At 42.2% G+C, this 23,548-nt stretch overlaps 1 protein-coding gene across 4 annotated transcripts; it reads right to left on the reverse strand.

Moving 5' to 3' along the window:
* Positions 1-868: 868 nt before the first annotated feature.
* On the reverse strand, positions 869-23,548 carry tnrc6ba (trinucleotide repeat containing adaptor 6Ba). Of its 4 annotated transcripts, none has more exons than XM_014409729.3 (22): positions 23,256-23,548; positions 21,544-21,630; positions 20,932-20,953; positions 20,157-20,594; positions 16,632-19,526; positions 13,217-13,381; positions 12,805-13,001; positions 12,259-12,333; positions 11,904-12,110; positions 11,583-11,702; positions 11,257-11,382; positions 9,991-10,161; positions 9,389-9,511; positions 9,074-9,263; positions 8,710-8,877; positions 8,456-8,602; positions 6,693-6,836; positions 5,924-6,016; positions 5,279-5,482; positions 4,917-4,984; positions 3,929-4,068; positions 869-3,371 (listed from the first exon to the last, which is right to left on the reverse strand). In XM_014409729.3, the coding sequence occupies exons 2-22, from the start codon at positions 21,598-21,600 to the stop codon at positions 2,804-2,806; spliced, it is 6,318 nt and encodes a 2,105-aa protein (XP_014265215.3). In that variant the 5' UTR covers positions 21,601-21,630; positions 23,256-23,548; the 3' UTR covers positions 869-2,803. The 4 variants fall into 4 exon arrangements, with proteins under 4 accessions (XP_014265215.3, XP_012776300.3, XP_014265216.3 ...); XM_012920846.4 differs by having other exon boundaries at positions 21,544-21,633; positions 23,256-23,547; XM_014409730.4 differs by lacking the exon at positions 23,256-23,548 and adding an exon at positions 22,647-23,214 and having other exon boundaries at positions 21,544-21,633.

Consider the following 23,548-nt stretch of genomic DNA (forward strand, 5'->3'; position numbering starts at 1 on the left):
TGTAAACAACATGAAAGAATCAACCCATTTTGGCTTGTATCAGTGGATCACACTGGTGTGGTGTCCATCTACAGTGTACCCATCTTCTGATGGCTACTTCCAGCAGGATAAGGCACCACATCAGATCACCTCTAACCAATTTGGTTGACTGTACTCCACTCACCAGATTTCAATCCAACGGAGCATCTTTGAAGGTGACGGGAAATCGTGGATATGCAGCTGACAAATCTTCAGTAGCTGTGCTATCATGATAATATGGACCAAAATCTGTGGAATGCTTCCAGCACCTTGTTGAATTTGTGCCATGAAGAATTACGGCAGTTATGAAGGTAAAAGTGGATCCAACCCAGTAGTAGGGAGATCTAACAAATAAAGTGTCTATTCCAGTGTTTTCACAGTTTTTATCATTTAGATTTTATTTACTACATTAAAAAAAAAAAAAAAAGTATCAGGCTGACATTCCTGTTTACTGAAGATTCATTTTATCAATTGAGTATCTAGCTAAAGAAAAAATAGCTAAAATCGAATTGTTTTGATTACAGGGTTGACTAATGACCCAACATTTTGATGCCATCTGACATTTCACCCCTGGAAATGTCAACACTTCATTTTATCCTATTAAGACATTTGATAGTGAGATCATAACTGGCGTATGATTTAAGTCAAAAGATGTTTTGTGAGTTCAGTGACCATGACCTTTTTTTTCTTTAAATGTTCCTTCCTATGTCAGAGAAAATCAATTTAGTTCATCAAATCGTAGACAAAAATACTTAGAAAACAAAATCCTGAAAGCACAAATAACAGTCTATGCCACCCTCGACTTCTCAAGAAAACTACTCAGAGGCACAAAGTGAAAAAAAGACAGTGCTTCAATTCAACCTTTATTATCTTGTTCTTTTCTGCTTTAAATTAATTTCCTCTCCTTTTATGTAACATCTGAAACAAAGGAAAACATCCTGAACAGGAGTGATAATAAAGACTGACTTAATTTAAACTGATACATAATAAAAAGAAACACAGTAAAACATAAAATGTCTTTAACGTGTCTGTAAAACACTGTTTCCAGCTCAGCTTGGTATGGTAAGATGTGGCATCTTAATAAAAATGCCTTCGGTTGGTTGCTTCGTCTTAAAAACAAAATATTCTCTTATTGCATTCAAAAGAAAAATATATATAAACGGAAACAAAAAGCGACTAAAAACACAACTTAGGAGACAAATGCAATAGTGCCAATGTTTTTGAACTTTTTAGCTATCACAACATCCAGTCAAGCACGCAAAAATGTGTACACACACACACACACACACACACACACACACACACACACACACACACACACACACACACACACACACACACACACACTTTCTCTCAAATGTAAGCTGTCAGATTTACATCTATTCACTTCCCTGACTGGAGAAGATCAGTGTTCAAAGGCAAGCACGCACGCACACACGCGCACACACACACACGCGCGCACACACACACATGAATCTCTCATGGACAAGAAAAAAGAAAAAAAGGAAAATAAACATTCAATGTTGCAGCAATAACACAGACACTCCCGATATAATTGTCATCATAATCACATCCTTCTCCATTCGGTCGTAACTGTCAACACTCAGTTCATGCACACACAGGCAGGCAGGAGGGCACCTTGTACAGCGAGTAAATATGTGATCATAGTCACCATTACATCATGACAATATATAATAACCAACTTGATTTCTTGAGTAAGAAAAAATACAATAGCGAGGTCAGTGTTTGAAGGGCAAATAAGAGGACATCTCTGGATTTCCACTGTTTTTTTCCACACATTTCTCATTTCTTCTAAAACAGAAAACAAACTGATAAACAACCAACGCACATCGACAAGGAGATACAATTTTGCTTGTCAAATATAAGAGCAGTGTGTAACTGATGAAAAGGTGTGACGACGCTGTTGACATGGAGGGTGGGTGGCCGCTGGGTGTTAGCCAAGGCCACTGCTGCTGTAACATTTAATTGTTCTTTAAGGTCTATGTAGTTGTGTTGTAGCTCTGTTTCAAACATGGAGGGATTTGTGGAAGGATGCGTCAACAACAAACCCAGAGGCATATAGTGCAAGTTTGGCTAATGTTGTTTTTTTTGTTTTGTGTTTTTTCCACCCTGGGTCCCATAGTGATGGCATATTCCCACCAATGTAGACGTGTCGGTACCTACTAAAAAGACTCTTTCCTTTTGCGCATCTCAAACGTTGCTGATCGTCCATTTGACTCAGTAGTGTGGCGCTGTCCCAGATTTTTTATAAAGTCCCGATCCTTCCCACTCTTAAGCTTCCAAAAGTGGGAACTCCGAAGTACGCCAGCCAGGTCTAAGAGGGCTCAGTCTGCATGTCTGACTTTTGAGATTTGACCATTAAATAGCAATATAAAATTAAAAAAAGTGGCACACTAAAAACAGCAATAGCTAAACTTGTTGACGTGTAGGACTCTGGCTGAGCCTGTCTACAGTGCATGCCTGAGTGATTGGGTCTCTGAATGCAGGTGTGTGGTCTGAAGTACAAAGACAAAGAGCTATCCAGTTACGTCCTAAAGAGTTTAATGGATTTCACCTTTTTCCCCCGGTTCAAGTTTTACTGTTGTCTTCATTTAAAGTTAGGCGGTTTAATGTCTGTGTGAAAGTAATGTGTGCATGTAGCTTGTGTGTAGTATGACTGTTGAGTGTCTATGTTGGATGACCAGTGTAGCTTTTTTTTCTCCACGTCAATGCAGAGCATGACGTGTTTCACCTTAGGTGTAAAACGTGTGTGTCAGCTGGCCCCTCAGATAGAGTCGCCCCCCCCGCCCAGGAGGTCCCCTGGAAGCAGCGAGGCGGGGCTGCCCATCTGGTGACGATCCTCAAGCGCCGGAGAAGCCCAGAGGCTACTGCTGGGGTACCCTGTCCCCCCCATCCCACCCACACTTCCCCACAGACCCTGCCTTCCGGCCTCCACACCTCCGGCCCCACCTATCCCGGTGCCGTTGGTGCTCCATTGGGTGAAAATGCCCAATCCGGGCCCCTGGGTGGCAGACTGGTCCGACGAGCTGCCTGTGCTTTCTAGACTTTGCCATGCAGAACTGGAAGACCCAGCTCCTCCATTTCCTACCCCTCCGACTGTGGAAGCTCCATCTACTCCTCCTACCCCACCGTTTCCTCCTGCTCCACCTCTTTCACAGCTTCCTCCGTTACTGTTAGCCCCAACTATGGAGGCTGCTGTAGGCCCGGAGCCTTGGGAGCCGGCTGCAGCTCCTCCGCTTCCTGCTCCTCCAGCCTGGGAATGTGCAATGTAGCGAGCCACATCTTCCTCACTCATAAACTCCGCTAAGATGGTTGTGTTACCCAAAACACACCTGGGGTAAACAGAAAGTCCGTCATACACTTGTAATGAATGAAGGGCCTCAAAAGGCTTTTCAGCCTCAAAATGAACTGCAAACAAAAGTTTAACACTCAGTTTGTGATGTATAGTCTACACAACTGTGAAACACACAAAGTGAAACTATACCAGAATATGGTTTGCTACACATCACGTTTGCGAGCAAGTGAAAATGACTAGGCTTGTTCTTTCTGCAGGATCCAGATCACCTCTAAACTTCTGAACTTTATTGTAAAAACAACACTTAATGGTTTAACACTTTTCCAGGGATCAGTAACAGGGATCTTTGCAACTCTTGAAAGTCAAGCGTTATGATATTTTACAGAGAAAATGCTCAATTATGAAACAAACTAGGACAATATAATGCTGACCTTTAGATTTACTGGTAGATGGTTTTTTGTTGACGGTGAATAAAGGCAAGCTAGCCATTTGCTACCACTTCTAGTCAACATATTAAGCTAAGCCAAGATGCTACTTTAGTTTCTTTTACTTTAAGATTTACTTTAAAAAGATGTTATCAAAATAATTCCTTACATGTGAAGTGCACTCTGAGCCTTGGCTGCCTCTTGTCTGGAGCTGTAGCGAATCAGAGCAGTGCCCTGGGTCAGGCCAAGGTGAAAGGTCAACAACGGCCCGTGCTGCATGCAGATGGTTCTCAGAGTGGATCCATCAATCTGTAGTAAAAAAAAAAAAAAAAACAAGCAGACGAAAGATCTTAAAAGGACAGTAATAGGTTAAGATGTCAAACAGACTGGGATTTTTAAATGTGCTATGTTTCAAACACTGAAACACAGCACTGCCAAAATCAGGGGCAACCATGATGGACCTTCACTGCAGTTTCAGGCTGTCTAAGTAGATTCTGTTGGGCTGGCTATAGATAGGTGGTGATTTCTGCGGTTCATAGAGAATCATGTAAGTCTGGATAATAATCACAGGTCTGTTTGGTGTGTCACAAGCATTTAGCTCCAGCTAAGATAGCTTTGGGGATCACTAGACCTTACAAGGTGTGCTTCCACAACAGCACCACACCAAGAATTAAGGAAGGCAACAGAGATGGTGATCATGAGGCCTTTAAAAATATATATATAACTAAATAAATAAATAAATAAAACATTTGTTTAAAGATGCTTTGGGTGGTCAATACTGGACTCCATGTTCAGCAGAGAAATTTAGTTCAATTTTATTTATGCAGCGCCAAATCACAACTGTTGCCTCAAAGCACTTTAAGTTAAAGACTCTACAACAATACAGATTACTTAGAGGACTCAGTTCTACTTGTTCAGGCACATGATCAGGATTGGACGAGAGACCTCTCTGATCTGGCCTGGGAGTGGGAGTGCTAGAGATACCCCAAGAGGAGGTGGAGGAGGCTGCTTTAGCCTCAGCTCCCACTGCCGCTAATACAAATGTGAAATGGACTAATCAGTTTGAATTAATTAATAAATAGTTTTATTTGTTTTCTTCTCTGCATTTTGAGAAATTCTTTTTCTGCAGATCTGCCTGAATGTGTGTGTTTGTGTACCTGTGGCGTGAGGTTGCTGAGCACCAACCAGCAGGTTTCTCGAGAGCTGCCGTCACTCCAGGTCGAGCCTGCACAGAAAAGAAACCGAGGAGAAAAGTGGTCTTAGTAACAGGAGTCATCCATGGAGTGTCACTTTATTTTTCCTCCCAGTTTCTCAAAATAAATGATGAACAACTTTCCCACTGCATGAACTGAGCCTCACTTAATCTTCCAAATGAAATATAAATGGATTCTTTAGCTCAAAATAACACTTTCAGTAATCAAAGACATTTTTTTTTAAATCTCCTGACTAAACATTTTTAAAAATTACTGCGTTCAAAGACAAAAACCAAAACAACATGAAAAATTAGTCACAGCGTTACCAGTGCTGTTCGAGCCACTACTCCAGCTGCGGGCAGCCAATCGAGGGGCTCCTCCTGACCAAGGGGAAGGCGATGGCTGCTTTTGACTGGCTAGGCCTGGAGGTGGGCGGGATAACTGGGTCTGGCTGCTGCCACGACTGGCTTTCCAAGACTTAGGTCCAATGGGCTCTGGGGGCCAGCTGGTCTTGTATTCTGTGTACTTTGCTGTAGGAGACAAAAGGACACAGGCAAGACGGATACTTTAAAATATCTGCAGACAGTGGATTAATGTAAGGAGCAACACATATATTCCATATTCTTTTAACTGGTTCATTACAAAGCTACTCCCTGATGTCCATGGTTTTCCAGGACTAGAATTTTCTAACATATTTAAGTGCCGTCCAGATTTCACTGCAAATTATCCAAGTATCTGCAGAATAACATTTAAACCTGAATCTGTTAAAATTGTGACCTTCAAAGCAATCAAATCCAATTCAAATGTATATTGGAAATTCTTTCACTGCTTCATTTACTTTCTCTTCTTGTAGAGTTTATTAAAAACCCGACAATTCACTATTACCAGAAATTATGAAGTAAAAATACAAACGTAGATAAATTAACCAAAAGCCTAGAAGGAAGATGGTATATATTCATGTGTATGGTTACCTGAGTTGTGTGCGTTGTTGAGAGGACTGTCTGAGGCACTGTAGGGCCAGGCACCAGGTGAAGGCAGCAAGGTGTTGAGAGGAGGGGTGGAATCTGCATACAAAGATAGTGAGAACCATAAAATGAATGATCATAAACGATGCAAAAACAGCCTCCATGGGTAACATATGTAGAGCTAAAGTTGCACCTTTCCAATGTCAAACTGCTTTTTATACATGCCAAGTGAACATCAGCAAAATTTGGAAAACAACATATGAATCCAATGAAGATTAATTTTCTATTTCATGTCATAAAGCGCTGAATCACCACAAAAGTGACACTCATGACACTTTTTATACCAAAGTTACAACAACATCCTGGAAAAAACCCAGTGACTCTCTCCGACTATGAAATCAATCACAGTGGAGGAAAACAAAACCTTCCTTTTAAACCTTTAGGAAAGCCATTAGTTTCAGTTTTAAGCACTTGTTTCCAATTAGTCAGATAAGGGAAAACACAAGAGTGAAAAATCTGTGTCAGCAGGCTGCGACCAAGTTTACTGTGAAAACAAACCCACTTGCACTGGCAGTAAAAACACTGATCTATGTGAAAAAACTAAATTGAACGTTCTCATACCTGCTCAGTAATGCAGATGAGATGAAAAATATAATTTTGGACTGCGCCATTGTGCAAAAAGGAGCCACAACTCCCTGTTTATATCTTTACTTGGTAGCAAAATATGAGGAGTGGTATCCATAAGAGTATCGGGTGTCGACACGCAAATGCTAACCTGTATTGTCTTGTAACAATTGGTGCTCTGTATCATTGAGAGTGGGTGGCACTGTGTTTCCCATCATGCTCCCTGGGGTCATGTAGGGGTCAGACTCAGGGTCAACACGGTCAATTCCTTTCCATGGCACACCAGGCTGGAACTCTAAAGAAAAAACAAACATGTGGTCCGTTAAAGCCTGAAAAGCCTAAACTTTAACCCTACAGGCTTAAAGAGGACATGAAACAGCACAATTTAGTTGGTTTTACACGAAATTAAGAGTTGTTCTTTTTTTCTGTTCATAGTAAATTACAAGTGGTTAGCTTATTACAGAGGGGAAGAAAGACAAATTAACAGGTAGTTGGCAGAAGATGGCGCTGACAGATGATTTGACAAGTTACCTTTGACACCTTATGGTTTATGTTTTCAAGCCAGTAAGCATGAAAGACATTTATGACAAAAAATTGCTCAAATAACAATTGGTGCTATACGGAGGTGTAGAGAGGTTGAGAAACACCACCTTATACAGGTATGGTAACTGCACAGGGATGCCACCCTAGCTCTACCCACCCTTACCAGATACTCTGCTGTGAGAGGGATATTTTGGGAGAAGCAACATGCTCGCTTTGTGAAGTCTGTGTGGAGACAGCCAACAGCAGGTACACTTATGCTAACAATAGCTTGGCTTTAGTTGAAGATGTCGAACTAAACTGACATTTTTTTAAAAGTTGCTAATTTTAAGCTGAAAATCACATCCACAGATGTTGTTTCAAGTGTTCAAAACTAGTATACCTGCTAGTTAGTAAGCTACTTTGCAAACTTGCAGTAATTGGCAATTAAGTCAGGAGCACAGACTCTAAAGTGACCATTGGGTAACCGCTATTAGTTAAACGGCTAAATTCACATATAAGACTATTTTAAGACTTCGATTTTGTTGAAACAGAAGCTTTACTGTCCTCCTGAAATGTTGTTTGGTGTTGTGAATGTCATCTACTTTTCATGTGGACAGCTGGCAGTGACAGTGATGAAAATAAAATGTAACAAAATTAAGCATTGTGGTTATTCTTTTCACAATCATTTACTGAGTGTAGTCTATTAGAATCATGCTGAGTACAATGATCAAACTTAATTTTTTTGGCTTTTATTAATACTAATTAATTACTGTTTATAGCACTACCCGGCCATCTCCTTACAGCGCACAGCTAATTCTTGTGTTAGCTGGCCAGGTGGGACAATCTGTACACCTAACAAGGCAAAATTAAACAGAGGGGCCAGCCTTAGACTTCAGCTTGTTAGTCTGAGCCACCCTTTTCTGCACACAGTCCTCATTTATAAAGTGCTCTATAAACTCTAGCATGATGGCTAATGGGTAGATTCTCCCATTTCAGCTCAGCTGGCATCAACAAAGAACCACTTAAGAGAAAAGAGAAAAACTCATTGCTGTACTGAAGTGACCCCCTTAAAGTACTTTTTAGTTTTGGTTTCCTTGTTTTCCACTGGGTTAATGGTTCTGTCACTGTTTAGCTGACATAAACCAATGGTGGGCTATTAACAGCAACCAACCAACACAGTGATGTCACTGATGTCAAGATTTGCTCTAACAACTAACTTAAAACACTGAATTTTTAAATCTAGTTTCATAGACTGATAATGTATGACAGCTTTTTTTTTAAAGCAGGTGTCTATGATTAAAATTAGAGGTAATACATGTTGTGTTTCACGTCCTCGTTACATATAGTGCACAAATTTGATAATCATCATCTTGATTTAAGGTAGTCACTAACCAGGGGGCCAGCTTGGTGTGGAGGCAGGCTTGGCACACATCTTGTTGCCAGGGGTGCGATGCCAACTGTCACTCAGCCCTTCTCCAACCATCATGTCATACTGCGCATATGGTGAGCCCCCTGGCATCTTTATGGGGGTGACAGGACCTGGTAGGTAGGAAGAGAGCGATCACAGTAAGATGCGACTTCACAGCTAATCTTAACCCTTTCTGCCTGCACTATGAAATTACTTTCAAAAAAAGTTATAATCTCACCATTTTTATGAAACGCATTCTCAGATGAGGAAGTGTCTGGAGAACAGTTTCCCTCCATCATCCACTTGAAACGGGACTGCTGACCCCCTAGGTCCTTCATGGCTCCAGGCCCCCCCACCACAGAGCCACCCAGGTCCAGACCTGTAAGGTTCACCCCAGATCCAAACCCTGAAGAGAAATATTACAAAGGTTATTTTGTTTTAACACATATGTAGTAAAGTGAATCCACAGCTGCCATAAAACAAAAAACAAAAAAAACCAACCTACACTACATTCAGTTAATTTCAAAATTAAAAAATGTTTCAGTTTCATTGTTGAAACAACAGTTTTAGGACATTTTTTTATTTAAAAAGTAATTGTTTACCAGAGTATGGTCCTAGATTTTTTTGGTGCAGGTCAGCCACAGATGGTGCCAGGCCTGGGTGGGACATGGGATCAGCCACAGGCAGTTTAGGACCCCCTCCTCCACCATGGTGGGAGGGGGATAGTTTGGAGCTGCTGCTTAACCCCCCGACCTGCCTCTGCTGCTGGAGCACCGCCATAATCCTGGCCAGCTGAGATGATATAACAAAAAACAAGAACAATCATTGAAGAGGTGGAAGTAAAAAACAAAAACAAAAAACAAGAAGAGAGAAGTGTGTGTGTGTGTGTGTGTGTGTGTGTGTGTGTGTATATATACCTGCTGAGGGTCAGTCTGCTGACGTGTGTTTGGTGTGAACTTCCTCTGGTTTTGCAGTAGCTGCTGCTGCTGCTGCTGTTGTTGTTGCGGCTGCTGCTGCTGTTGGAGGAGGAGCTGACAAGCCTGAATGGACATTAAAAAAGATGCAAAAGGACGTGAGATCGCAACATAAAGAAAAAAGAATTAAGAGCAATATTTTTGGAAGTTCACTGTACAAGCCAGAAAAAAAAGAGAAAAAGTTTGCTTCAAGACCAGTTTTAGGTCACATTTTGTTTTGCATCCTTCACACTGCAAAAGTATTTGAATGGATTTTACAAAAAAAAACAAAAAACAAAAAAATAACAAAAAAAAATTAATTTCCTTCTAGCTATTTGGCTACATAATTTCATATATATGCTGACTGTGTCACACAAATTATGCATGAAAATTAGTCACACATATGAGAAAGTAACAATCAGAGGGAATGACGCCTTGGTAACGGTGGTGTACGAAAAGTACAGATCAGATTCTCCAGTGGCTGCGTACAGCCTTGCCTATGCCCTTAGCAGATGTGTGCTGGAGCCCTGCAGTAGCCTTCAGAGACATATAATGCTGCTTCTCACCAGCTGAAACTGGATGTGGGGTGGGTAGATGCTGCTGAGCATTGCAATATGCTGGGGGGACAGCTGCGGAGGGAACACACCTCCCCCAACTCCTGCCACCCCTCCCACACCACCAACTCCCCCCATGTTTCCACTGGGAGGGGGCATCTGCTTCAGCACAGAGCCTGGCACCTAGAGACAGACAGCAGACGGGCACACCTGTTACCAAAGAAACATTTTGCTTTCCTGTAACTATAAGCAAGTACATTAGCTTCTTCCTGATCAACATTCAATCCCTTTACATGGTCTCATCAGTTGGTGACAGAGATGCACTGACTGAAAGCTTCATGAAATCTTTTCCAGTCTGAAACACTGATTTTTTTTTTTTTTTGGTAAAAACTAAAACTGACTACATACATAATATTTCTAACTTTTAAAAGAAATTGTAATGTATGGCCATATTAAAATATTAACCATTTACTAACTCTTATAGTCTCGCTAAGTGCAGGGTGTTACAAGGCTTTTGATCGCTTTCACTTAAATGAGAATGTTAAGCAAGAGTTGCTTATTGTAAAAAATGAGAGATGACTGGACACCAACCAAGTCTACAGACAGATCAGCAGATCTATGAACATGAGGAATGATGTATGCTACATTAGCATATTACTTTTTACTTAAGACTCATTAAGTAATTACATAAGTAATGTATGTATCCATGTATGTATGTATGTATTCTAACCGTACTAAACTGAGCAATGCCAGAAAATGCAGGGCTCTAGAATATGAGTATTTTGTTACATAACACCAGCTACAAGGCAAATCTGGCTTACAAAGAAAAGTACAGCCTTTACAGTTTCCAAGTTGAAATCATTCTGCATTTGTATCAGCTACATCCGATATAAACAATAAAAACAACATGGCACAAAATGAGAATGGTTTAATGTATGACGCAGATGTCAAACTAAATTTACACCACATAGCCCACTTTGATCTTCAAGTGGGCTAGATCAGTTACTCTCCCCTTTCTAATAGAGTAAAGACATTTAAGTAAACATTTAGTGCCTGAAATGTCTTAATATAAGAAGATGAAGTACAATTTCAAAAACAGGTCTCAGTTTTTCTAAATAATAAATGTGAAAACTTACAGAATAAGTTCTGGTAGCTCATTGCCAAGACTATCCAATATTTAAAACAATAATAATAAACTTTTATCGTAGATAGTGGAAAAACAGGAACTTTTCTGTCATTTAAATTTAAATCTATTAAATAAAAAAAAATTTTTAATACCTGAGGTGACAGGAACTGATGAGGCACTTGCGCTCGTATCCCTGGTGACTGGTTTATCTGCGGGATACTTGGCTGATGTCTGGACTGAGCCATTCCTCCACTACTGCCAAAGATATTGTGACCAGCCTGCGATCAAACACAGAAAATTAAATGTCAGATGACCTACAGTGGAGGATGGAGTATGTGAAAATCTTAAAAAATTAAGCCGAATGTGACAGAAGGTGGATGTAAAACTTTTCATATTTATGAACATCTAATGAAAACAGAAGATTTATACAAGGACTTTAAAGACATTAGGGCAGAAACAAAAGGAGTGATTATCTTACTTGTCTAAAGGGGATAGAGTGGTTGAAGAGGGAATGGGGCTTGTAGACAGAGGGTGGAGAGTACAGAGAGCAAGGACCCTCCTCCCCAAGGCACCCATCCTGATTGATCAAAGGCAATGTCTGTCACAGTGACAGCCAGTGGAAGACCAGTTTTGGTGGTATATTATGGTGTAGGGGAAGTTTGAGGAAAGGAGAAATGAGGCAAATGGAACAGGCAGGAAGAAAAGGTAGAATCACAAGAGGAAAAAATTATGATAAAAGACAACATGTTATCTAGACATGAAAGACACGAGATACAAAGACATGGTAATGAGGCATCACCTTGTCATAATAAGCCCCAGCATCCCCAGGTGCTGCCTCTTTGGAACCAGGAGGACGATAAGACACCCCCACACCTCCTCCTCTTCCTCCCTTCCTCATGTCTCCATTGTAATCAGTCATTCCCATGCCTCTTTTATCCATCTCTATTTTCTTCTCCTGGATAGAACCTGAAGTTGGGTCAATGTTTGGGCCACTGGGATCATCATTCTGTCCAACAAAGAAACCCAATTTCACCATCATGAGCACTGCTTTTAACACTCACTGCACAGAACACTATAACGTGTCAAATGTAATTTATGTTAATTTTTAGTATGAATTCCTACCACAACAAGAAGTAAGAACGTTTCTATCTTACCATCAACCCCATGTTAGAGAACTGTCTGTTAATGGGGCCCATCCATGACTCTCCTCCACCAGCTTTCAATTGGCCCTAAGAGACAAATACAAGGAGAGCAAAGGAAATGACTTTAAAGATTTTTTTTGTTATAAGAATTCACAATAAAAGCATTCCAATTGTGGGACTAATTCACGTAAGTATGTTTACTCGCCTCTGTCAGTGCGCCCCAGGGCAGCTGTGGCTACAATGTAGCTTGCCATCACCAGTGTGTGAATGGGTGGATGACTGAATGTAGTGTAAAGTGCTTTGTGGTCCATAAGGACTAAGTAAAGGGCTATACAAATACAGGCCATTTACCATTTATTTTATCTCTCCTAAGGAATGTTGACAAGACTAAATGATGGCTAAATAAATATATTAAAAAAAAAAAAAACTCATGAAATTACTTCAAATAATTTAATTGTTTTTTTTTTAATAAAACAGAACCTGTTAAGGACATCTGTCCTTCCACTTAATAATTGATTTTTCCTTTACAGAGATCAATTTTCCCCAACAGTAACCCACCTTACTGCTGGGCTTCTTCCCACTGTGGCTCTGACCCCAGCCACCATTGCTTCCCTGTCCCCAAGATGACCCACTTCCCTGGGAGCCAGTACTATTCCACATGCCGCCACCTTCCTCCTCATCCTCCCAGCTTGGGTTACGTGATGCTGCCACAGGGCTCTCTTTGTTCCCCCAGCCATCTTGCATAGTCTTTGAACCTGCAGAATAAAAGTTACAAGCCATTATCAGATTATGATTAAAGCCATTAGAAAATGACATTTATATAAATACAAACACTTTAGTTGTGTGTCTACTGCATCATGCATCATAACAAAACCCGGTACAACCAATGCAAACCTCAAAATCAGACTGTATGACTAACACTTGCGATTCGTTTCAAAGACGTGGTTTCGTTTAAAACTGATTTTCTGACCAGATTTGATGGGATTTGAAGAAGGGTTTCCCCAGCATGTTGTCTTTCCTCCAGCATCATCAGGGTCTCCCCAACCAGTCGGAGCATCACTAGGCTTCCCCCAAGCTGCTGTGCCATTGTCTACTGTAGGACTAGTTGGGGAAGTGCTCCCCCAGCCTGATGGACCTGCAGATACACATGGGCATGGTTAAGGTGAGAAACAAGAAAGAGGCTTCTTTTAATCAATGTTTATTTGTTTGTTTTTACAGGGGAAGTAAAAAAATAAGAGTCTACACAAAGGACACTTCTTTGAACAGTTCATGGCTTCATGTGGTCTGGCTCACTGATCCAAAAATCAAAGTGTTTTGTCTGCAACCATACTGGCTTCCGCTATCAGTCAGCAATGACGCTTCACTGCTACTGTGGTTCCACAGTCACGACTGCAAAAACGTCAAGCTGCTGCTTGGTTGACTACTTTCCCATGGCTGAGCTGCTATCTTATAACACTAAACTTCAGTGATGACCTATATAACAGTTGCTCTAGCTGTCCCATTAAAACTGCACATTCAACAGTGGATTTCTGATTTGTTCACTTCATTCAAACAGTGATTTTTGGTGGCAAACTTCAGCTTCTTCAAATTGCTGTTTAAGCAATGAACAAATATCAATTTATACAAAGCAATTATACAGAAAACTGTTTTGTTTTGATTTCAGTACATTTAACATAATATCCTTGTGTTTAACCACAAGAAAATCTTACTAACCAATGGGATCACTTTTATTCCAAAAAAGATAAAAAAATAAATCATAGCACAAATCAGACCTTTCTCATTTTCACATTACAATGTGTAACAATGTATAAGGTGTGAACGAGTTCAGCAACTCTGGCTATAAAAAAGACAACAAAAACAAAACAAAAACAAAAAACAAAACAAAAAAACAACCAACAATACCTGATCTAGTTCACCTAGACACAATGCTTTCAAAGGAAGAAATGTTTCATCACTCATCTAAAGTGAAAACAATGCATTCAGATTAACTGTATCGGCTTTATCTGATCTAAAGTGGTCTGACCTCCACTTCAAGACTGCAACAAGGCAACACTTCCTGCACAGAAACCCTGCTTGTGAACCACTTGAGAGTTTAAAATCCTCCAGTGTATACAAAATGGTCACCATTCAATTTAAATTTGGGGAAAGATAAAAGTCAAAGGGAACAAAAATCTGGTGAGTCGAGTGGGTGGTGATCAACAATGATGACTGGTATGCACGTGTGCCAGTGTACAAAGACACAAACTAAAGTTAAAGTGGTTTGTGCCAAATGCATTTCCTCAGATTAAAGGCTTTTTCACACCGGGTGCGTAAAATCTATATGAATATTTTTCTGCATTAAAAATATTTTTCAGGCTCGCCCATTCTTAATGCAGCCAATCACAACAATTGTGTATTTTCACTGATATGGAAATAGGGCTGCTCGATTATGGCAAAAATGATAATCACGATTATTTTCACTGAAATTGAGATCACGATTATTTGACAATATTTATTTAACCCTTTAAGACCTACTATAGAACCAAGTCCACCAGAGCTTATATATATATTTTTTTTTTTTACATGCTGTAGTGCCATTTGTGGGAGCATTTCAAGTTGCTATACATCAATACAACTGTTATAGCCCATATTTTAATAATATGTATGCATTAAGTCCATAGTAATTACATAAATTGCAAAAAAGTGCAATAAACTACAAAAAAAATTGAAAATCGCTTTTGTTTTGTTTACATATATTTCTACTTGGAGAAATTTAAGAGGCTTATCCCTCAAAACTTTAAAAACAATAAAGTTGCAAAAAATTGTTTACAACAACAGGAAATTTATTTTGAGTGTCTTCATAGTTTTATTTTGGAGATACAGCAATTTTTATATACTGCAGGAAAAACAAAAAACAATCCTATGATGCAAATTTGCAAAGAAAACAGCATGTGCATCATTTCACTGTGGGAAGTGTTACGAACAGCTGATAGGAACGGCAAAGCGTGTTTCTGGAATATTATATTTTTGTTCCTGCAAGCGCTTTTTATGCAATTTTTGCAAAGCTTTATGTGGAAGGAAACCGTGACCGAGGACAAGCTGATGGCATAAGATGTAAGTACAACTCCTCCGGTTTCATATGCAAAACAAATTATTGCGCTAGCTTACGCGGTTCAGGTTCTACAGGGATTTAAAAATAGTTACGCAAAACGGAGCGTGCTGCTCTGACCGGCTTTAAAGGGTTAACAATGACTTTAAAAAAATAATATAAAATAGTGTGCAACACCACTGAAGCTTTTTTTTTTTTTTTACCTCTCTTTTCAACCAACGGCAGTCACTCTCCAAATAACTTCTGCTTAGCTTTCCGAGCTTCCCTCAGGTCCTCTTAATCAGCGGTCTCCAACCTTTTTTGCGCCACGGATGGTTTATGCCCGACAATATTTTCACGGACCGGCCTTTAAGGTGTCGCGGATAAATGAGGGAGGGGCTAATAATCGGCTCAGTCATTTTTAATGATCGTTGAAAGCCCAGATCGTAATCGTGATTAATTGAGCAGCCCTATATGGAAATAATAAAATGATACCATTTTACCTCAGACACACAGCTAAACACACTCGGCTCTCTGAAATTGTGTTCCCAACTCTGCCAAGAAGTGTTCAAACTCGCCTATGACATCCTTTCATACGTAAGAAAGCCGTGATACATCTTCAACTCCTGGATCAAACCATGAAATTCTCCCTACTCCTGCCTTCCTGTGAGAACTGGATGAACCAAGAATTTGTTTCTTCATTTTCTTGTTTATAAACATCAGGACCAGCTCTTCATCACTTCATGTCAACCTCATTTTTTATTTCAGTCTTTAAAAAAAGAATTCTACAAAAATGCAACGCGCTTGGTGTGTATACAGGTTATTTGGCTGGTTCTGATCCGTAGAATTCTGAATTTCGCATTGTTTTTTTGCGCAGCACGTTCAGTGAGTAATGTCTTTACGCAGACTTGAGTCTGACCCTGAGGGAGACTAATTCAAAATGCACAAATAATAAACAGTGACAGAAATGATAAGCATGCGGCAGGTTGCATTCAGGTTTGAAAACTATAACTATACCACTAAAAAGTCCTGTTTGGAATCTGAGGCCAGCTATGATTACCAGCAATGATTCTCAATATCTAGGACAGATCAGTTTCCTCCATAAGTTTATCACTGCTCTTTGAGTACACTTTGACATGATGGCGGAAATGCAAACAGTCAGATAAAAGAAATTAACAGAGGTGAACAGGGAGACGAACTGGAACAAGAAATTGATAAAAAAAAAAAATTATCAGGTATTGTTGTGGATTTGTATGGGTTGAGTTATGGAACTTATGATTACACCCTGGTTAGTTAAATTAAATTCCTAATAACTTACCCATAGCGGAAGACTTCCCAGGTCCAGTGTTGAAGTCTCTGTTACCTCCAAGTGCTGCAGTCTGCCTGCTGGGCTGCTGCTGCACTGGAGGTCCCTGCTGTTGCTGTTGCTGCTGCTGTTGCTGCTGTTGCTGCTGCTGGGCCTGGGCCGGGCCCTGGGCCTGGCCCTGGACTGCATGACCACTGTTCTTATCCCACAGGTTGACCGGTTTGTAATGATCTGGGTCTCCCCATGCTGATGTTCCATCATCTACTTCATTCTTCCGGCTTATGGACTGCGGCGAGGGTTCCTCCCAGCCGCTTGGTTCAGATCCACTTCCATCTCCTCCAGGGACACCAGGGATGGGCCCTGAAGTCCAGCCTGAGCTTTGGTTCTGATTCTGGGCTTGAGAGATGAGTTTCCTCCCCCCACCCCCTTGCATAGCCCCTTGGTCCATTGCTTGGTGCAGCTGTGGATGCTGTGATTGTTGCTGTTGCAGTTGTGCCTGTGGGCCTGTGATGGAGCCCGACTGGCTGTTTGGCATCTGGTGCATTTTGTTTCCTCCACTCCAACTTTGTTGGGGTTTGGACCCCATGCCTCCAACAACACCAATACCCCCTCCTCCACTTCCTCCACCACCTGTACCCCCTGCCCCCCAGGTCCTCCGGGGAGCACTTTCACCCCAGTCTCCCCACCCACCCACACCTAAATCCCCACCTGAGTGCCCTCCTCCATTCTTCCTCTCATCTCCCCACCCTCCTCCACCACTGTTTAATTTGGAGTCTTGCTCTCCCCAATTCTTACCTACCCCAGCCTTCTGTTCTGATCCCCACCCACCCCCTCCATTCCCACCCATGTCTTTCCACCCTCCTGTCCCTTTTTCATCCTGACTTCTTCCCCAGCATCCAGTCACAGAGTCACTTTGTTTCCCAAGATCACCCCATCCTCCTTTTTCTCCTCTACTATTGCCTCTGTATTCATCACTACCCCAACCTGTGGCTTCCTGGCAATCCCCAGCCCCCATCCCTCCTCCACCCCAGCCTGTAGCTTTCCCCTGTTGGCTAGGGCCTGGCACTACCCCTGACCCTATAACAGGTCCAGTTGGAGTCACTGGCCCAGATTGTGATACGCCAATATTTCTCATGTTGGGGCCGATAGGTGGTGGGGCTCTCCCAGACAAAGAAGCCCCACTACTGCTACTGTTGCTGCTGCTCTCCCAGCCCTCACCAGAGGACCCAGTGGATGGAACCAGGGAAGGGCTGACCCCTGGAGTCACAGAATCAGTGCTTAAGGTCCTAGGTCCACTAGAATATTGAGAAGGACCACCGAGAGAAGGTGGATGTTTTGATGTAGCTGATGAGGATCCACCTTTACTCTGTCCTGCATGTTTATCAATGTTCCATTCTGTGTTTTGGCGGATCTGTGTCTGGCCCCAGCCTGTGTTAGACAGGACCCGAGGATCCAGATCAGAGCGATTTAGCAGGCTCTGTAAGGCAGCTTCTGCATCAACTGCCTGCCGACGTGGTCGGCTGCTATTAGGCGCGCCCCCACTTCTAGAATTTCCACCACTGGACGACGATCCTCCTTGTCCTCCTACACCCTCACCCCATTCTCCCGTTTCACTCTCTCCTTTCTGATTGTCCCAGGCTCTGGTAGTAGTGGTGGCTGTTGAGGAAGAGGAGGAAGCAGTGGGCGGGTTCCCTGCTGTGCTGCCTCCACTACTGCTGCTGTTACTGCTGCAGGCTCCACTCATTCCCTCACCTCCTGGATTCGGTCCACCAACCCCACCAGAGTTTCCACCCCACTCACTACCAGAAATCCCTCTTTCACCACCATCTCCCGATAACCCCCACCCTCCCTGAGATACCCCAGAGGTTTGAGTCATGTTGCCCCCATTTCCAGCACTACCCCAAACATTAACCCCACTTGTGGAACTTGGATAACCCCAACCTGAAGTCCCATTATCCCCTTCTGCAGCTCCAAATACCCCCGTGCAAGTTCCTCCACTCTCCCAACCATCAGTCCTTGAGGCACCCTTTTTGGAGTTAGCTGCAGGGTAAGAAGGCTGGCCTCTCCATGAGGAGACAAGGCTGTGCTCTTCACTCATCCCACTTCCTCCCGCACCATGGTCCATTCCTCCCCCTATCCCTTCTCCCCCCGCAATTTTTGGTCCCGCTGATTTACTATCCCAATTCCCTCCACCCATTTCTCTGTCTCTGGATGGCATTTGGTGAAGTTGGTGCTGATGGGTGTTTGATTGATTCACAGATAAAGATGGGTGACCCCCCAGGACACCGGCTGCCCCTAGGGAAGCAGAGTTGTTGGCAGACCCGCCAGGGCCCTGATGGTGAAAGGAAGACTGACCTCCTTCACCTACAGCAGCGGGGCCATCCTGCTGCACCAGTGCAGGCCAGGCTGAAGGGTTGGCATTTGGATTGAAGTTGGCACCTGGAATCCCACTGCTGCCATCAACGGAGCCACTGGCATCATGGCTCCCTGGCACAGCGGGGGCTTTGGAAAGTGAGGAGGACTGTTGTAGCAGAGGCCCAGCTGCAGTTACTGCAATACCTCCTCCAAGATGACCCTGGGAGGCAGCCGTCACCCACGCTGAACTGCTGGACGACTGCATACATTCATTGGGCAAAGAGAACGAGGAAGTGGGTGAGGATTGGTTGCCAGAGGCACTAATGCTATTCACAGGCATTCCGTTGTTGCCGCTGCTCCCTCCATCACTGCCAGCAATACTAGGCCACTCCTCTAGGTCATTGCCATCAACAATCACCTTCTCCCTGCCCTGAGAGGAGGCCTGGCTGCCTGAGCTTGCCACCCACATGGAATTTGCATAATTAGAAGTAGTAGTAGAAGCAGCAACTGATGATGAGGTGAGAGCCAATGAGGAGGCTGCTGTGCCGGAATCTGTAAAAGTAAATCCCACAAAAGAGCAACTTTAGACTCTTCATCAGTTAAAAAAACAAAACAAAAAAAGAACAAAAAACATTAAATAATGCAGTAAATGACCTGTGCTTTGACAGAGCTATGTAACGCTTGCGGATCAGACAGTGCTTTACAACAGCGGTTTCCAAACATGCAGAGACACACCAGGTGGAGCTTCAAATGTTTACATTTGCTCCAAATGTTTGAGTCAGTCACATCAGACAGGAAACAATTCTGAGAATTCACAGTGAGGAAGCAGACATCTTCTCTGCTCTGTTCACACATGGCCAAGGTAGCACCCTTGACTAATAATACAAACAATACTGGTTTAATCACCCATCTCCTGTTTTCTGCTATGTGAGAAAACCATCTAGATTATGCATTAACTTGATTTTCCTGACATTTCCCAGAATTAATGTGTGACAATAGCCTCTATTTCACAAACACATCACAGGTTGCAGGCCTTCAATGCTTGCCTGCCATCGTGAGGAACTCCTTTTTCAAATTACTCTTTAGCAAGCAGACAGGAGACTCTACACCAAAAACACCACCCTGTGATTAGTTGACAAACCCGCTTTAATACTTGTGACCAACAGCATTGTTAACACTTACCTGAAACAGCAGCCATGTTTGCATTGGGGCCATCTCCTCCCACCCCCCCTCCCAGCAGCATGGAGGACAGTGGCGGCTGACCCCTCTTCAGTAGCACTTTATGGTCCTGCTGGCAGCGGAATCGTGGCGGCACTTCTCTCGGCATGTAGCGCGGTGGCTGCTGAGGCGCCTGAGCTCCGCCTCCGCTACTTGCACTGCTGTTTCCAGCAACACTGGAGCCGCCAGCGGTGGAGGAAGAACTGGTGGTGGAGGTGGGCTGTCCGTTGGCCACTGCCAGGCGCTTGGCATTGTTGCCGCCCTGTGATGGGGTGGCAGCACTGCCAGGGCCTGAGGTGGCTGGAGATGGGGAGGCAGAGGGGGTGGGTCCAGGGCTGGGGGAGGCAGAGCTGCTCTGGGTAGCAGAAGACTGGGCAGAAGCCGGCTTAGTCAAGTCTGGCACTACAAGAAGTGCAAGGAGGTGAGAGAGATATTTGTTTAAGCAGGTGCATTTTAAGAATGCAAGTTTTATTTACTTCAAATGTAACCTCTAATCAAGCATTTGCCAGAAATGGATAACAAACTGGACTATAAAACAAAGAAATCGCTGATGCAGATGAATGTGCTCTCGTTTAAAAATTAAAAAAATGCATCAAGTGTTGTCCAACACATTATTAAGCTAGAGAAATAATGTTACTGTGACTGTGATGCCATCACAATCTTTTTAGACATAAAAAGATTTAGGAGCAAACTAATATTTATATCAAACTCCATAAAAATACATCACTGTGCTGCTTACCTTTGTTTTTTTGCTCTGCAACCTAAAATGAAGAGAAGCAGAAAGTCGTGTTAAAATTTAGTTTGTTTTTTGTTTCTTTTTGAGCCAGACAAAGAAAGGAAACGGTTTTTTTTTATATTATTAGTCTTTCACTATTCACATAATCTGTCAACATTTAGTCCTCACAAAATTAATGTAACATCTAAGGACATTTAAGGACAAGAGATTTCATTGCAACAAGTTCAACAGCTGCAGTGTTGACTGCAACTCCATAGCTTCAGGAAGCCCAAATTAGCCAAGATCATGAATCAGGTATCTTGTCAAACATAGTTAAATTGTATATACGTGTATACCAAAAATCTGAAATGGCATAATGTAAGATCAAAAATTCAAAATCCAAACTAAATGCTGTTGTTGAACCCACTGACTTAATGTGACAGTTCAAATGTGTCCACCTGAGATAAGGGAGCACACTGAAGTCACTTTAATAGAACCATACATATATCCATGCAGAACTGCCATTTTAAATGATATGGGTGAATGTGCACATATTTTACTGCCTGCATACTGTGTCAAGATACAAACGTTCATTTGAATTTGAGAATATCTGTCCTAGAGGACATGAAATCTCACCTTCTGAGAGGCTTCCCTTTTCCTTTTTTCGTCTTTTTTCCTTTTCTTGTCTTCCATGAACTACTGCTCCTGTCCTGATGCTCCTTTCTTCTGTAGAAAAAATAGCAGGCTATTCAAAATTGTAATTTTGTATCAACTATATTAGAACAAGCAACAGTTTGTTTTCATATTTTCTAGATTTTTCCTGTAAACCAAATTTATTCAAGGGAAAAAAAAAAGAAAACATTTAATTCTAACTCCATATCAGACACAATCTCTGTCACTACACTTCCACTGGACAATTGGATAAATGGACCTTTAGGTCCTGTAGGTCCAATCAGTTAAGCTTGATTGACTGGACCTACATATCCAGGAACCCATAACAGATAAACTGAAAGTTTGAAATCTAGATTTGTTTTTGAGACAGTGTGCTGGCAGTTACAAACCCAGAATCATACTCTTTACTGGCTTTAAATAAATAAAATAAGAATAATAAAAAAAGCAGATTTCAGCTACAGCAAAGAGTGCATTGTCATTAGGATTCCCCATAGCTCCTCTATGATCCCTAGAGCAGGATGGATGTCAGGGACAAGCTAAACATGGTATTGTTAGATTTTTCAGTTTGAAGATGGAACAGCTGAGCTATACTACGATTTTTAAAAGAAACGAATGGTTTATACTGTTTATTTAACAGGGTGATAGAAATGTCATTCATTTCTATTAGAGCGGAACCAGGGAAGCGCCCGTAAATGCGCAAAATGTAAATCATGTATGCATTACAATATGGCAATAACCGCAACATTAGCATGTCTGGGTTCATGTTAGCACGTTAAAACACAAGTCGTTAGTTTTCTCCTTTAAAGGGGCTCGTTTAAAGCAAAACCCAAGCAATCTGGTATGCTCCGGCTGCCTCGGTCTTATGTTGGTTTCGTTTTTGCTTCGTGTCGTTAACACTTCCATAAAGCAGGATTCCTACATTTGGGGACAGCGACTTGTCATCGTCCTTGAAGCATTTATGATCTCAGGCCAAAAGTATCAGAAAGCCAGACATCATCACGATGTTATTTCAATCTGTCAGATCTGCAGTATAGTAAACCTTATCCAGCAGCTTATGCGTGACATACCTGTCAACGTTATTCCAAGCTCACCAGCATTCGGCAGCTAGCCCCACAGCACAAAAAGGTTTGAGTTTTGAGCTTAAATGGAAAGGCATATTCAAAAACCGAAGACACGGGTGAATAAATCCGCTTTAGCTGAAATAGTCAGACACATTCATCCTCGCCCCTTCAGGTTTACACAAGCGGCAAGTTCAGCAGCTGCTGCTAATAAAATATTTCGTCGAGGCTAACGTTAAGGAGGGGTTCAGACTAAAATACGTGGACACGGTGCACAGCAGACATTAACGAGTTCAAACCAACGCAAGTTCAGTAACTGCTCTATTAAGTGTACACAACGTTCTTGAACAGCAAACACATAAGAGGGCCAAATACCCAGCTCAGCTAACGCAGTGCCAAAAATACAGCTAAAACGGCGCTAATGCTACCGAACATTAGCCAGATAAGCTAAGGTAGCATTATCCAGTGACAGCAGCAATTACAAGTAGCCAGGTTAATGGCGCTAGCTTGGTTTGCAAGCGCCGTGGCATGGCATTCCATTAAGATGCAGCCCACTCGCATGCATTCAAACAACATCCCAGTGCAACGCCGAGAAAAGTAAAAAATTCACCCACTTACCTCGGGAATCACATATGAAGATACGCTAGCGTGCTAGCTAGCTTAGCTAAAGTGCTTCAGTGCGATTTTTTTCTAGCTTTTTGAGGCATTCGTCGAGGCTACAAGAACAGCGACGCCTGAGCGGAGAATCAAGTAAAGTGTCAGAAAATGAAAATACACGCGTAATAACGTACTGGTTCGTGAGCACTACCGTTATAATAGTGTAAACCCTAATGTGCAGAAGAATTTAAATTCAAAGCGCTGTGGAGTCAGTCGGGTGACGGGCGGCCATTTTGCTGCTCAGCATGAAGCGT

This window comes from Maylandia zebra, linkage group LG8, assembly GCF_041146795.1.
Source record: "Maylandia zebra isolate NMK-2024a linkage group LG8, Mzebra_GT3a, whole genome shotgun sequence".
Classification (NCBI taxonomy): Eukaryota; Metazoa; Chordata; class Actinopteri; order Cichliformes; family Cichlidae; genus Maylandia; species Maylandia zebra.

What these genes read in the sequence shown, in the direction of transcription:
- tnrc6ba (XM_014409729.3), bottom strand. Translation starts at nt 21,600, where the DNA reads ATGGAAGACAAGAAAAGGAAAAAAGACGAAAAAAGGAAAAGGGAAGCC. An exon ending in TTCAAATCCCATCAAATCTG is followed by an intron (nt 13,002 to 13,216) that starts GTCAGAAAATCA and finishes TTTATTCTGCAG; the next exon opens with GTTCAAAGACTATGCAAGAT. An exon ending in ATTGTTACAAGACAATACAG is followed by an intron (nt 6,017 to 6,692) that starts GTTAGCATTTGC and finishes CTTTGTATGCAG; the next exon opens with ATTCCACCCCTCCTCTCAAC.